The 15,548-nt window shown below is 47.9% G+C and overlaps 2 protein-coding genes across 10 annotated transcripts in view; one reads left to right on the top strand and one right to left on the bottom strand.

The window, feature by feature from the left end:
* The window catches only part of SLC5A11 (solute carrier family 5 member 11), a 42,278-nt gene extending 31,130 nt beyond the window's left edge, over window positions 1–11,148 (top strand). For 4 of the 5 annotated variants that reach the window (XM_059415162.1, XM_059415163.1, XM_059415161.1 and 1 more), the window contains 6 exons: window positions 5,616–5,723; window positions 6,082–6,232; window positions 8,174–8,342; window positions 8,721–8,936; window positions 9,579–9,747; window positions 10,859–11,148. In XM_059415162.1, the coding sequence (XP_059271145.1) occupies window positions 5,616–5,723; window positions 6,082–6,232; window positions 8,174–8,342; window positions 8,721–8,936; window positions 9,579–9,747; window positions 10,859–11,061 (1,016 nt within the window). In that variant the 3' untranslated portion in view covers window positions 11,062–11,148. Of the gene's footprint in view, window positions 1–5,615; window positions 5,724–6,081; window positions 6,233–8,173; window positions 8,343–8,720; window positions 8,937–9,578; window positions 9,748–10,858 lie in introns of those variants that run through there. The other variant, XM_059415166.1, reaches the window with a different exon arrangement.
* A 1,722-nt stretch (window positions 11,149–12,870) lies between these two features.
* The window catches only part of ARHGAP17 (Rho GTPase activating protein 17), an 84,692-nt gene continuing 82,014 nt past the window's right edge, over window positions 12,871–15,548 (bottom strand). For 3 of the 5 annotated variants that reach the window (XR_009407015.1, XM_059415158.1, XM_059415159.1), the window contains one exon: window positions 13,674–13,762. Coding sequence is in view for 2 of the 5 variants with exons in the window: in XM_059415157.1 (XP_059271140.1) it covers window positions 13,632–13,762 (131 nt within the window). In the remaining 3 variants the exon portion in view is untranslated. Of the gene's footprint in view, window positions 13,763–15,548 lie in introns of all 5 variants that reach the window. The other 2 variants (XM_059415157.1, XM_059415160.1) reach the window with 1 other exon arrangement.

Raw genomic sequence — 15,548 nt, 5'->3', positions numbered from 1 at the left:
TGGTACTTCATTTCAGCTCAGTTGTTTGGTTATTTTGGCCCACTGGAACCCCTTTGGGGGTACTTAACAAAAACCAGGGATGTCAAAGCCTCTAGAATATTTACCTTAGAATTTTTAGTGCGGTAAAGTGATGAGATTTGCTCTGTGTGGGTAAACAGGACTGGGGGAAGGGTATTATTGGGAGTCACTGTGATGTCAGGAACTGCTGATCTGTAGGGAAGAAAGCTCCTCTTTTTCTGAATCAGTGAGCTTTCCTCCCATATCCACCAAGGCTGTCATTTATTTCTTTTTAGATTTTATTTATTTATTTGACAGAGAGAGAGAGAACACAAGTAGGCAGAGCAGCAGGGAGAGGGAGAAGCAGGCCTCCCGCTGAGCAAGGAGCCCAATGCGGGGCTCGATCCCTGGACCCTGGGATCATGACCTGAGCTGAAGGCAGCCGCTTAATTGACTGAGCCACCCAGGTGCCCACCACCAAGGCTGTTATTAATTCAAAGGGGAATGTAAGGCCGAGTGATCTCTCCCCTGCACTTTATCCTACACGATGTCATGCTGAGGTAAAGAAAGGACAGGATGGCCCAGAAGTTTTGTCAAAATAATTTAGGACAATAAGCCTAGGAGAAAAGAATTGGGGGAGGAAAACGGGGGTTGCTCTGCTCGTGCTAGACTCTGTGCTTCCCCCTTCTCCAGCCCAGAGGGCATGAAGAACCCAGAGTCACTGGTCCTGGTTCCAGGAAAGGTGCCCAAGACTTGAGAAAAGCCAGGTCAGAGTGAGAACTGGGATTTGGGATTTGTGGTGACTTAATGGAAAATACACAGCTTTGGGTGAGGCTTGATATATGAACAAAGAACTGGCTTTAAACAACATACCTTCATCATGACAAGAGTCTTACAGTGTGGTATTTCTGAATATGGACTCTGGTTTGAATGTTGCAGCCAGAATTCTGGCTCTGTCACTTCCTAGCCGTGTGACCTTGGAAAGCCACTTGCCTCTGTTCCCTCCCTCATAAAATGGGAATAATCCTTCATAAGGCTTAAAGCAGTTCTTGGCATGAGGTAAGCACTATAGAAGTGTTTATTCTTATTTTATGTATTATTTCATTTATTCCTCAAAACAACCTTATAAGGTAGGTTGTGTTAGGGCTCTTTTCATTTACAGATGAGGAAACTGAACTTCATCCACTCATTTATTCTTCCATGCATCCATCGAAGAAACTGAGAGCCAGTGAACTACGAGGCCTTAATCTGGGAGACCTGGGGATCCTTAATACCAACAGTATCCTGCTGTTGTGGGTCTCACATTCTAGTGGAGAGGAGACACACAAAGAGAAGAAATAAGTAAATGTGACATCCATTGATTGTGAGCCAACAGTTGATCCATATGGGGGATTTCTTTTTTTCTTTTGGTGGGGAGGGGCAGAGGGAAAGAGAACGAGTCTTAAGCAGGCTCCATGCCCAGCAGAGAGCCTGGTGTGGGGCTAGATCTCGTGAGCTTGAGTTCATGACCCGAGCTGAAATAAGGAGTCAGAAGCTTAGCCGACTGAGTCCCCCAGGCGCCCTGGGTAGTTTCAAAGTACATTTCAGAGTGGATACAACAAGATTAATGATGGGTAGGATGTTGGGGATAAAGAGGAGCAATCTAGACCCCTCCTAGGTTAAGTGACTTGCCGAAAGTTAACCTGGCTAGTGCTCGGTGGGCTGGGATTGGAACCCAGCTGCATCTGCCTCCAAAGCCCAGCTCTTAATCATGCTATTGTCTGCCTTAGCAAATTACACCTTAAGCTTTGGGTCAGTGTCTGGAAGATCAATCACAACACCTTGACAATTATACTTTGTTTTTAAGATTTAATTAATTTATTTATTAGATAGAAAGAGCGCACCAGCAAAGGGAGGTGCAGAGGGAGAAGGAGAAGCAGATTCCCCACTGAGCAGGGAGCCTGACATGGGGCTCGATCCCAGGACCCCAGGATCATGACCAAAGCTGAAGGCAGATGTTTAAACTACTGAGCCACCTAGGTGTCCCCTTGATCATCATTCTTAATAGCTCATCAATCAGCAATCATGATTAAGTGAAACAATGCCATGTTCTATGTCTCTAAGGACTTTTGAATGTAACAGATGAGTCTGGTACTCATGAAGAAGCAACATAAGATATAAATCAAAACACTCTAGCATATAGTACTAACAAAAGTGAAAGGAATTTGAGAGTGAAGTAGGTTGGAGAAGGTGAGGTCGGCATGGTATGTTTGAAGACCTGGACAAGTCCTTCTTGTAGTTCCCCAGTCCTGCAGCAGCGATGTCACCTTAGAACTTGTTAGAAATGCAAACTTTCAGGCCCTGTCCGAGACCTACTGAATCAGAATCTCCTGAGGTTTGGGCCCAGCGGTCTGTTTTTGACAAGCTCCCCAGAAGACTGAGAAGCCCTTGCCTGAAGTGCCAGCCTCCAGGCCAATGCATTCTACCTTCCTATCTCCATGTCTCCCCCTGTGTCTGCTCTTCCAGCTACCCCCTGAATCTTCAGTTGGGTCCAGAAGCCACCCAAAAGGATGCTCTAATCCTGAGATGTAATGAGCCTGAAGAACACCTTCTTCCACTTATCCATCTGAGAAATGGCACACACTTTGAAAGAAACCATAGTGGAAATTAAGAGAGAAGCAAAACCACCCTCAAACAATAAAATGCAAGTCTAGAAGTGTACCCATTTACAAACCCAATCGTCCCCATCTGAGCTCTGGAATACACTCAGGGTATGAGACCTCATCATGATATTTACTCGCTATTTGATTTGGGGAAGCGTTTTCACCTCTCTGGGCCTCAATTTACTTGTCCTTAAAATAGGTGTAATAACATCTCTTTCCCCTGGAGTTGTGAAGAATACAACAATGTTGTTTGGATGGGACCTTGCCAGAAGCATCCTTTATGCCAACTATCAGAGGGACTGATATGAGAACCCACACCATATATGAAATGGTTGATTAATTAACCCAAGACAGATGGGTGGTTGTTACCCAATGGTGGGTTAATGACCGATAAGGCTGTTGGTTTCAGTTGTAAGCTTAACTGAGCCAACTAATTATCCTTAGGATGAATATATTCTTTTTATTTTCTTTAAGTAAGCTCCATGCCCAGCATGGCGTGCAGTGTGGGGCTTGAACTCACAACTTTGAGATCAAGACCTGAGCTGACATCAAGAATAGGATGCTTAACGGACTGAGCCACCCAGGCACCCTGAATGAATATATTCTTTAAGCTGAACAGACAAGAACAACTGCCACAAACATGCTTTGTAAACTGTGTCTGTCACATTTCATGGTTGGAGGGTGCATGTCTGGAAGGTTAACCAACCTAAGCTTAACAACCAAAGGTTAAACTATGTAGTTAATTAAAAATCCCAGGGAGAGTCTTGCTTTTTCTCAGTGTACCTTGAAGAGGAGAGCTTTGGGGGGTGCCTGGGTGGCTCAACTGGTCAGGCAACTGACTCTTGGTTTCAGGTCATGGTCTCAGGGTCCTGGGATTGACCTCTGTCTCTAAAGTAAATATATCTTTAAAAAAAAAAAAAAGAAAAAAAGAGGAGCCTTTGGACAAAAAAAGGTAAAGCCCATATAATCTGAATGTAAATAAGACCTTTGCCTGACTGGGAGGCTTCTTACAACATTCTAAGCACGGGGATGAAACTTTTCCCTTATCTTCTTTTAAGGCTTCTTGGAAGAGCCATAAAAAGCCAGGAACTTTGACCTGTCAAAAGCATTTTTCTCAAGATTGTTTCTACTCAGGACTTCTCTTCAAATACCAGTTTTGGTCTGTAGTCTTAATTTTGTCTGAGGTTTGAACCAGAGCTTTGGGGGCATCTACCTCTGTTCTGTAGCAACTATATTATTAATTGTGGCCACAGAACCCATTGGTGGATATTAGTGAGGTGAGGGGTGCCAGCCTTTGGGAAGACATAACAATGCCTGGAGAAATTTTATGATGACCGGTTTGCCGGTGGACTTCCCAAGTGGATGAAGGGGCCCAGGGCTGTATCCATTGCTTAGGTCTTCCATTACATTAAAAAGAAAATGAAGATAGAACAATATTGCATTTTAAAATTGTGGTGTCCTTTAAGTGTTTACATTTATTAAATTAGCAGGTAAAAATATAGAGACTAAGTATACAAGCTCATGTGGAGATACGATCAAACATCTACATTTGAGGTCTCAGTTAAATGGTCATTGTGACATTGATATTGCACTGGAACCGGGCAGGAAGTTAAGCATGAGCAGTGGAGGGGTTCACATTCACTTGTGAGCTGAAGTTCAAGATGGGTGGACAGACAGCCCATCACCCTTCAAAATGAGGAGCAAGGACTGAAGACTTTGGATTGAGTAGATGGGGCCCCGGTGGGATTTATGGGAGTTATTTCTCAGTCCACCTGGTGGAGGAGACTTGAGAGATAATCATTGACCCAGCTGGGGTGAGTGGTATTGGGCAGGCATTGGGTTGTTGGTGAGGAGCGCTGGTTAGCTCAGATATCAGGAGCTGAAGAAATCAGAAGGTGACGAGAAAGGTATTGTTCAGACACAGGTGCCAAACCTTTGAGACCATACAGAGTTCTGAAGGTCCCAGTGGCCAGGATGAAGCCTTGGGTGGGGTGCCTGTCAGACTCATTACAGAAAAGCAGCTACTCTCTTGGTGTTCTCTGAAAAATTGGATTGGAAGTCAGGAGACCTGGGTTTCGACTTTGCCTCTGACATGACCTTGCTGGATATTTATACTCAGGTCCCTGATCTTGGTTCTTCGTCTGTGCAACAGTGAAAGTAATCTCTTCCCTCATTCAGGAGCACAGTGATAGCTAGCCTCTGTCCCTCAGAAATCTGTTGAGCATCTGCTCTGTCACACACTCTGGACTCCAAGCAAGAGGCCTAGGCCTGTATGCTTGGGATGTTTTCATCGTTATACGAGGAGATGAAGAACTCCAGGTGCCAGAAAGGCTGAGTGGATTTACGCCAGAACAGCAGAATTCTGTTCAGGAGAGCAAAGACCCGATACAGAAACACAGGAAGAGGAAGACAGGGACATCCAACTGGCATAGCTGGGTTGTTAGGAGCCTAAAAGGAGAACAGCTCTGGAGGAGCTAGGGGAGAGAGGGATTTGGAAAATAATCATCCCATGTGGGGGAAATGGCATTCTCCAGTGCACTGGAGGAACTGTAGGCAAGATGTGAATGGCATGTGTCCCTTTGTGGGGATCAGGGGATGCTTCCTGATGAGGGACATTGTAGAGAATGGCCACGAGGTGTCTCAGCTTTATTAGGGTGACAGTCATAACAGCTGAAATGTATTCAGTGCTTCCTACGTAGTGGCTTCTGGGCCAAGCACGTTACATACGTCATCTCAGCCAACCCCCAGGATAATCGTACCAAGTAGGCATACGTTGTTGTCCCATTTTACAGATAGGGCAAGGCTAAGTAAGAAGGTAATGGTTTGTGAAGTCTGGGATCTTTTTTTATTTCACCGAGCTGTACGCATATAGATAGTCATCCTGTCTCCTGGCGTGGGCCTGCGTCAGGCCATGTTGTGGCTTGGCCTGGGCTCAGAGGGTCTGTCTGCTCACTCTGCACCTTGTTTCTTCCGCAGATCAAGTGGCTTGTGCAGATCCAGAGACCTGCCTGAAGGTCTGTAGCAACCCCTCCGGCTGCTCTGACATCGCATATCCCAAACTTGTGCTGGAACTCCTGCCCACAGGTAATGGCCACTCGCCCCTGGATGGAGTCCCCTGGAGTGCCCAGAAAGGAAGACCTTGACTGGGCCCTGATCTGAGGGAAGGGCAGGATGGGAAGGCAGCAGGAGCAAATGCGCTCTGGGCTGAGGGACTGAGCCCCAGAGCCAGAGGCCTCCGATAAAACCCAGGTCCTGATTATGGTCCCCCTCCAGCCCCCGGTCCCTCCTTATAGCTCGCTCCCACCCCAAGTTCTGCCTCCTCCCAGTGGCACCTACTGGGAGATCGGTTGGCACCATGGGCCTGGGGTAACGGGGTCCTGAGTGGAGGCAGGGGCAGTTAGCAGGAAAAGCCTGAGCCCATAGACCTCCCTTTTGCCCCCAGGGCTCCGTGGGCTCATGATGGCTGTGATGGTGGCGGCGCTCATGTCCTCCCTCACCTCCATCTTTAATAGTGCCAGCACCATCTTCACCATGGACCTCTGGAAGCACATCCGGCCTCGGGCATCAGAGAAAGAGCTCATGATTGTAGGCAGGTAAGGTTGCACTGAGTGGGACTGGGGAAGGAGAGTGAACAGTTTAGAAACCCAGGAAGGAGAAAGCTGAGGCAACTCAGAGGCAAACACTGACCAGCCACTCATGCTGGAGGCTCAGCCTCCTCTGAGGGCAAAGGTGAGGTTCATTAGGACTCTATGTACGAATAAGGCACTCGTTCAAGAGATGTTCACTGAGCACCTACTATGTGCCGGGTGGCTAGACCCAAAGCAAAGATTCAGTTTTCTGCTCTCACAAAGCTAAAGATAATTAAAGAGAGAGGTTAATTAAACGGAAACTACAACCCCAGTGAGTGCCATGAGGAGAAGCCAGGAGATGTAGAGATTCAAAGGAGTCTCCAGCCTGGAGTGGATGGGGCCTGAGAGATGAATAGGAGTTAGTTAGCCAGGTAAACGGGAGGAAGAGGTTCTGGGGACTGGGCAGGGTAGTGGTGTGGGGAAGGTTTTCCTACCAAGGCTTCTGTAAGGTCCTGAAATCTAATGGGAGGAACAAAAGGGACCAAAATGGATGGTATGCAAATCTTATGTAAAATACATGCTAATAAGCATCTTGGGGCCCCCAAGGACTGTCTCAGCTTTGAGTTAGGGAAAGAGTTCTTAGGTCTGACAGCATGAACATAACTTATAAAGGAAAAGAAACAAATCCATTAGACTTCATCAAAAGCTAAAACTTTTTCACTTCAAAATTGGGGCGTCTGGGTGGCTCAGTGGGTGGATTAAGGCCTCTGCCTTTGACTCAGGTCATGATCCCAGGGTCCTGGGATCGAGCCCCGCATCGGGCTCTCTGCTCGGTGGGGAGCCTGCTTCCTCCTCTCTCTCTCTGCCTGCCTCTCTGGCTAAAGATAATTAAAGAATAAAAATAAATTTAAAAAAAAGACACCATTAAGGAAATGAGAAGACAAGCCGTTTCTCCTTATCTACAGATAAGGAGAAACTATTTGCAAGCCACGTAGCTGACAAAGACTCGTGATCTAAAATGATCTACAAAATGAAATTGTAATCCTAGAAAACTATAAGGAGATACCATGACATGCCCACTAGAATGGCTATAATCAGAAAGACAGACAAGGAGATAGAGAAGTTGGAACCTTCCTAACTCTGCCAGCGGGAATGTAAAATGGTTCAACCATTCAAAACAGTTTGGCACCTTTTAAAAAAATTAAACATACAGCTTATCATATGACTGAGCAGTTGCACTCCCAGAAATGAAAACATATGTCTACATAAAGATTGCATTCCCAGAAATACATAAAAACTCAAACACAAATATTCACAGTAGCTTTTGTTTATAAGAGGACAAAAGTAGAGACAACACAAGTATCCACTGACCACTGCAGGATAAACAGTGGTGTGTCATGGTAGATCCATTCAATGGAGTGTTTTTCAACAATAAGAATGAATGACATGGACACCTGGGTGGCTCAGTTGGTTGGACGACTGCCTTCGGCTCAGGTCATGATCCCGGAGTCCTGGGATCGAGTCCCGCATTGGGCTCCCAGCTCCATGGGGAGTCTGCTTCTCCCTCTGACCTACTCCTCGCTCATGCTCTCTCTCACTGTCTCTCTTTCTCTCAAATAAATAAATAAATAATCTTAATTAAAAAAAAAAAGAATGAATGACATACCGTGATTACATATGATGTGTGGATGAACCCCAAAAGCACGCCACGTGGAGGAAACTGGCTGCCAAAGACCACATGTTGTTGAATCCTGTTTCTATGAAATGTCCAGAAAAGGCAAACCCATAGAAACAGGAATAGATAAAGGATAAATTGTTGCCTGGAGTTATGGGATTCTACTCTTAGAATAGGTGAATCTTGTGGTATGTAAATTCTACCTCAATAAAACAGTAAAGAGAGAGAGAGAGCAGGAAGTATTTCCGGGAGCAATATGCTAACGAGGGGCTCTCTCCACCTGGCACTAGGGTGTTTGTGTTGCTGCTGGTGCTGGTCTCCATCCTCTGGATCCCCATAGTCCAAGCCAGCCAGGGAGGCCAGCTCTTCATTTACATCCAGTCCATTAGCTCCTACCTGCAGCCGCCTGTGGCCGTGGTCTTCATCATGGGATGTTTCTGGAAACGGACCAATGAAAAGGTAGCTCTGGATAAGCACCACCCATGAGGATGTCTTAATGACATGGGTGGTGTTCCAGAGGATGAGTTCTGGGGATGGAGGTGTGGGAAGGGGGCCAGCTGGCCTTTGAAGAGCAACCACGGGGGTTCTGTTTGATGCACTGTGTCATGAAACAGAGAAGCTAAATTTACAAGGATGAGTATATTACACATCAATAATTAGTTATGTGTGAAAGATAAACAGATAAGGAGCTCCAATCCTTTTTAAATTACTGACTCCTACCTCAACCATCCCTAGAAAGGCAAACTCTTAGAAATGGCTTTTTGAGGTCTGCAGAGGCCCAGGTTGGCTGCCCTGTAACCCTGGATGTCTCTAAGATGGCCTTGCTCTGATTTGCAGGGGGCCTTCTCAGGTCTGATCTTGGGCCTTCTCCTAGGCTTGATTCGGCTGGTCCTGGACTTCATTTACCCGCAACCTCGGTGTGACCAGCCAGATGACCGCCCCGCTGTGGTGAAGGATGTCCACTACCTCTATTTCTCCATGGTTCTGTCTGCAGTGACTCTGATCACCGTGTCCAGTGTGAGCTGGTTCACAGAGTCGCCCTCCAAGGAGATGGTATGTTTGGGTTTGATACTGTATGACCACTGAGACCCTTGGCTGCAAGTGACAGAAAACTGACCCAAACTGGCCTCAATGAAGAGGGTTTGATTGTTCAAGAAGCTGGAATATCCAGGATTGGGCTTTAAGGGACAGCTTGATTTGGGATGGAGGACCAAATCCATCCTTCATTTCTGCCTCAATTTTCAGGTGCCATCTGGGACTGGCAGTTTCCAGGGATTTTATCTTTTCTTATACTCATTAAGCAAAAGCAGAAACACATTTGTCCCAGCATTTCCGGCAGGGTTCCCGATTCCCATTGATGCAGTTAGCTCGACACATGTTTACCCATGAACCAGTTCAGTCTCCATGGCTAGAGAAATGCACAATGAAGGCATGGGGGGAGTCCTCCAAAAGCCCCAGGCTAGGGTTAAGCTCTGGGATGCCAGAATGAAGGAGGGTGAGATCCCAACAGAATTAGCGCTGCTGAAGAAAGCAAGCCAGGGAAATGTCCATTTTGTGGGGGGAAATGTCCACTGACTGTGCAGAGCGCAGGGAGCTGGAGCTTGGAGGTACAGTGTCATGGTGGGCATTCTCACACGGGAGGCCCAACATGGGGTGGAGCAGGGAACCCTAATCTGATCCATCTTTGCTCCTTAGATAAGCCGCCTGACCTGGTTTACTCGTCATGACCCCATGGTCCAGAAGGAACAGGTGCCACCAGCAACTCCCCAGCCCCTTACTGTCTCTCAGAATGGGACCCCAGAGGCCAGCATCACAAACATCCAGTTGGAGATTGTTCAAGAAAACATATCCAAACCCCACAGCTGTGAGTTGCCTCTCCTCGGTTACAGTGGAAACCCAAGAAGCATGAGGTGTTTAAGGAGAGATACTTCTACCAAATCACAAGCCAGAAGAGGGGTGTACTTGGAATGTTAGCATCCCCTGACTCCCCATGTCTGCTCTAACTTTCAACAGAAGCTCAGTGGAGAATAGTAACAGCAAGTGGGTGTTGAGTGCCTTGATACAACACAGCTCCCTTAGTCCCCATGAGATCCTGCCAGGCAGGCTGGAATGCTATTGGCTTTCTCTAAATTGCTGGTTTCAAACTGGCAGCCTGTAGACATACTGTGGTGTAGTCCACCTACCATTTCAATAAAAGGTGAGCCGACATTGAAAACTTGGGAGATTTCACATAAAATGCCAGATTTCCATCTCCTTTTGAAACATGGGAAGGTGTAACAACTCTGGGCCCCCATGTCTGCATGACTAACGTTGTCCAGAGCTTGGAAAGCCGGCCCCTCAGACTGGGCTGTGCCCTTCAGTGAGCCAAGGTCCCCACCCATCCCTATTGCGCCATGACCCTGCAGCCGTGGGCTGTCATTTACCATCACATGTGGCCTTTTACATCTGTCAATATACATGTACAGACAAACATTCTGCGGCTATGAATCCATGTCAACCTAATGATGGAAGTCCAAGGATAGATCCAGAAGGCCATGTGTTACAAGAAAAATGAGAGAATCTTTTCTGGTTCATATTTTGACAAGTTTAATAAGCAAAGTGTTTTGTCCTGACCACGTGACTAGCCCTAAAGGCCATGGAGCTTGCAGCCCCAGCTCTAAATGGGGAAATAGTTTTCCACAAGAGTGCCCTTCCCTGCCTTGGGCCTCCTGGCAGACGGTGTGATAGAGAGGAGGGAATCAGACAGATGTGGCTTCTAAACCCACCTCTGCTACCGCTTACCAGCTGTGCGGCTTCACCCAACTTAGTCAAATGAGGCTCCGTCTTTTCATCTGAAAATGATGAAAGGTACTCATGAAGATTAAGGTCCTCATGAATACTTCCCAGAAAAGGTATGGGAAATATTTCTCACTGGGCACAGAACACAGCTGGTCGGCCCCTCTGTTCCCTTCTGACCTTCATTTGGGTTCTTTTAGGTGACACGACCCCAAAGCAGTCCAAAGTGATGCGAGCCATCTTGTGGCTCTGTGGAATGGAGAGCCTGGGCCAGGAACCCCCAAGCACCGTGGAACCGGTCATAGCTTCCTTGGAAGAAAATCCCCTTGTAAAAACCCTTCTGGACATCAACCTCATTGTCTGTGTAAGCTGCGCCATTTTTCTCTGGGGCTACTTTGCTTAATGTGGGGGTGAACCCAGGGGTCCAGTCTGTTGTCCGAGCCCTGTTTTTGTAATGAAAGGGAATAAATAATAAAGCTTTGTTTGTGTACTGTGAGGCTTCAAAGGAGTTCATTTTCAACGTGACATTTAGTGCTTTTCTTAAAAGGGAATGGGGGTCAGAAGGTGGGGGAGAAAAGTGTCAAAGCTACCTCTTCTCTTCTGTTCAGTCTTCTTGTCTATTGTGCAACACCAAGGGGGAATTCAGAGGGATAAACAAGCGAAGAGACCCACTAGACCTCCCAGCCTGGCAGCAGACCCCTCGCCAGGGCCGAGCGCACTAGCGTTTGAACTTGCCCGGCTCACCTTCCGAGTACAGGGAATGGGACCCACAGGCCACCACTCGCCTTCCACTCCTGCTGACTTTGGGCGAAGGAGTGGCTTTATCCCAGGACTGGAATCACAGGCCAAGGCGCAGGGCTACCCCAAAGATGGCATCAGGGCTGGCTCTGTGAGCCTGCCCTTGACCTTAGCCGTGCACATGGCAGACACAGCCTGGGCAGACCCCAGCAGAGCCCAGAATGGAGAAAGGTGGACGGCTGGGGCTGCAGGGAACAGGGCTGGCCGCTCTTCAGGTCCAAAGCCCCACAGCCCCTCGGCCAGTAGAGATTTGCTGTGGAAATGCCCATCCCTCTGGCCACTTGTTTGAGGGGAAGCAGCCTTGTGGGAATTAAGCGGAAAAATAGTCAATGCCAGCACTTGGGAAGTACACACAGTTTTCTCCGATTTTCTTAAAGCACAAGATTCTAGGGCACCCCCTCTGGTCTACTTCCCAGATATCATAACGAGAAGCAAGTGTCACAGTGAGGAAAGCTCTAGGGGACCAGACACTCAGCAGCAGCTTCCTGGACATCAGCACCCTCCTGATGACCAGGGATGGCCACTTAGAGTTCACATTATAAAACCTCTCCTTTCTGATGGTATTTGTGCCAGAATGGGACAGTGAGGTGGTGACTGTCCCAGCAGGGGTAATCACCTCTCTGTGGGACCTTGGAGATGCTTCCATCATGATGCGGTTACGGCTCTGAACACAAGCTGGCCTCCGTGCCCCACTCTGGGCCTTGCCCATTCAAGAAGATGGGCAGTAGCCTTGGTTTGGTATTTACCTTTGACACGCAGACAAAAATCAAATGATCACCGTTTTTCTTTAGATTGGAGCTGTTGGGGTTGGGAGATTTTAATAAATGAAGGAGAATGAAAACTGAAACTTCTCTTCAAATAGAGAAGGTCTGTGTTGTGTTTTGGAACCATCAATAACAAAACATGTGTGCCACTCTGGGGAGAATGTCCAGCACGGACCTTCCTGGTCCCCGGGCACCCACACCATCTCCTTGGCAAGCATGGCATCTTGCTCTCCTCCTGAGCACCAGAGCTGTAGAGGGAGCAGGTCCAAGGTGCCACAGAGTTGCCTGGGCAGTGGCCTCCCTGGAGAGGGGGCTCAAGGCCAATGAGCAACCGATACCAACACCCTTGGTCTTTATAGGGAGCCCGATCTGCAGTCTGGGGCAGGGGGATGGCGTCTGAGGAGGAAGAGAGGAAGAGTCGGCCTTCAGCAAAAATAAATTTAAGATACAGGGGGAAGTGGGTTTATAGGTATATATATTTTCACTGACATTATTAAGTGCAAGAAGCACTTTGGGGGCCCAGGGATCTTTGAGGTCTCAGCCAAATTCTGTTTGGTGAGGTGACAATAGGTGCGCGTGCGCATGCATACACACACACACACACACACACACGCCACAGTTTTGCTTCCAAGAATTATAAAGTTTTCATATAAACCACAGAATATATTTAATTCAAATTAAACATGAAACTAGAATAATGTTCGGGTCCTTATCAAGTAGCAATTACATTGTTTAAAAAAAAAAAAAAAAGAACAGTACATTTCCTTCTACATTCTGGCGATCCAACAAGGCACAAGTCACATCCAGCTTGCTGAGGTGACAGATCCAGCAGTCACCATCAATGCTCACGGTTTGGAGAGGGTCGGGGAGGGACGACCATACTTCATACAAAAGGATTCTGCAGCAATAGTGAAGGAGAAGAACCTCCCTCCTAATATATAAGAATGAAAGTCCAAGTAGCAGGAAGTAGGCGATTTGCATAATGCAAATGTATTTTATTAAATAGATTGTTCACGCACTACTTCTTCTTCATTCCAAATTGCCTTTTGTGCCACCTGCCTCGACGGCAGTGACAAAGCTTCCTAGGCGCGTCTCGGCAGTAATACTCCTTCCATTCTAGGTACTTCTTTTTTCTTTTTTTCTCTTTCTTTTTAAAATTTTTTTTAAAAAAATTTTTGGCATGATTTCTTTCCCGTGTAAAGAAAACCAACTTCTTCAAAGACACAGATCATTCAGCTTAAAGTGTCAGCCTCCACCTTCTCCTGAGGCTGTGGGAAGGCAAAGGCCTGCATGCCAGACCTTCTTCCCTTCACGGAAAGCTCTTCACTGTTTGGGCTGCGGAGAGAACCATGCACCTGCCCGGTTCCGGGCTCCACAGTGGAAGGGGGCGGGGCAGGGGGCGGGGCTTTCTTCACAGGGCGGTGCTTTCTGTATCGTTGTCTATATCCAACAGAATGCGTCCGGGCAGGTCTTTGCTGGCTGAGTCTGAATGCATGTCAGGAAAGGTGCTGCGAAGCGGCTCTGAAACTCTAGAACTGGTGTCTGGACAAAAACAGGAGACATGCTGTCAGCGTATGGTAATGCTCACGAGGCCGCTCGCCGGCGCTCTAGAAGAGAAGCTGGACAGTCCGAGTCAGCCCATGCACACACACTTTCGCTCACGACAGGCACCGTCAGCCCCTGGAAGTTGAGTCAAGCCTCTCAGACCCCAGAGCAGCTGAGTGGCACAGCCCTATCTCCTGGTTCTGGTGGCCCTTCCCAGGAGCCCTCAGACAGGGCGCTCGTTCTGCCCGATGAGAGGAAACCTCATTCTTTGCACCAACACGCTAGCTAAAACCTCTTCACAAATCAGGGCTGTGTGCACCTCACTGGACAGAGCCCCCCTCCTCTCGGGCCGGGAGTCTGTCCTCCTGTAATTCATGCTATGCCAACCTCAGCGCCAGTGACATTTTGGGCTGGGTCAGTCGGGGCTGAGGGGCTGTCCTGTGCCCTGTGGGATGTTTGGCGGCCGTCCTGCCCTTCATGCATGAGATGTCAGTGGCAGCCAGCCCTCTCACCCTCACTGTGACAAACGTTGTCTCCAGACATGGCCAGATGTCAACCCCTGGGTGACCATCACTGAGGCAGATCACCAGCCTCTCACAAATACCGATTTTCTCTTCTCCTTCTAATACTTAGAAGTTTCTTTTCATGTCTTATGTTGGAGGGAATTCCTCTAGCGAGAGGGCAACCGGAAACCTCAAGCCGTCAGTCCCTCACTCCTCAAAACCCACAAGAGACATCTTCACCTGTCATGGATGGCCTCTTCGTGAGGCCAGAGAAGCTCGGATGCATTCATTCATGAATAAGTACTTACTGAGTGTCTACCTGAGACAGCACAACAGTGAACAAGCCAGACCCAGCTTTAATGAAGTCGGGGGGTTCAGTGGGGGAGATGGCCCCCCGATCAAGACAGAATTTGTTTCTCCAGTAGGTGTGTGTTTGAGCAAACTGTGAGGGCCTGGTGAGAGGCCCGGTTTTAGTACAGGTGCAGGAGAGAAGGGAGAGGTTCAGATTTGCTGTAGTTTCATGGGCTAGAGCATGCTGGGAGTCTCCCCAATATGTTTAAGAATTACTCATAATTTCTCTTTCACTTGTTCCTTCTCCATGCAGGCTGGGGGCACACGCATGTGCATTCAGTGGGGGGAGGGGGCTCACTGCTTTGAGACTGTTTCCTGCTCATGCACAACCCTACAGTTCTGAGCTGCAAGATCTATCTACTACCTTTTCTCACAAGGGCTCCTGGGTTGGCGGCCCCAGCTCTTCCGGTTTCATGTGCACCACAACTCAAGAGAAATTTCTAGAATGGTGGAGGTGCCAAGGTGTGAGAGGGTTCAAGGGCTGAATGCACTTGACAATTCCAGTATTACGATAATGGTAAAACCAACTGAACTGTGCTGAGTTGCAGTGTCCAGTGGTGCAGTCAAGGGAAGGGTGGGCTGTGTGCACGGAGCAGGGATCCCAATGTCTTAGACTTGACCTCAGCAGAAAGGAAGTCACGAAGAGCAGGGACTGTGTCTGTCTAGCTCAGGGCATCCCCAGCGCCTAGAACTGTAGCTGCTTAATAGCTGAATCTCAATAAATGTTGTGGCTGGCCAGTTGGACGGGTGAATGACAAAGAGCCCTCCAGCTCAACCATCTTTCCAATTCTCCCTTCCTACAGCCTCAGGCAGAGTAGTCCTGTCTCCAAGACAAGACTGGTATAAGAAATCCATTGCAAATTCAATCCCCAACCCAACAAGACAGATGGTGCAACCAGTGAGTGTCTCTTTTTAGCCCAAAGAGTTTA

The sequence above is a fragment of the Mustela nigripes genome, chromosome 11 (assembly GCF_022355385.1).
Source record: "Mustela nigripes isolate SB6536 chromosome 11, MUSNIG.SB6536, whole genome shotgun sequence".
Lineage (NCBI taxonomy): Eukaryota > Metazoa > Chordata > Mammalia > Carnivora > Mustelidae > Mustela > Mustela nigripes.
Note: the sequence above shows the minus strand (reverse complement) of the source record. Positions and strands in the feature narration are given on the sequence as shown.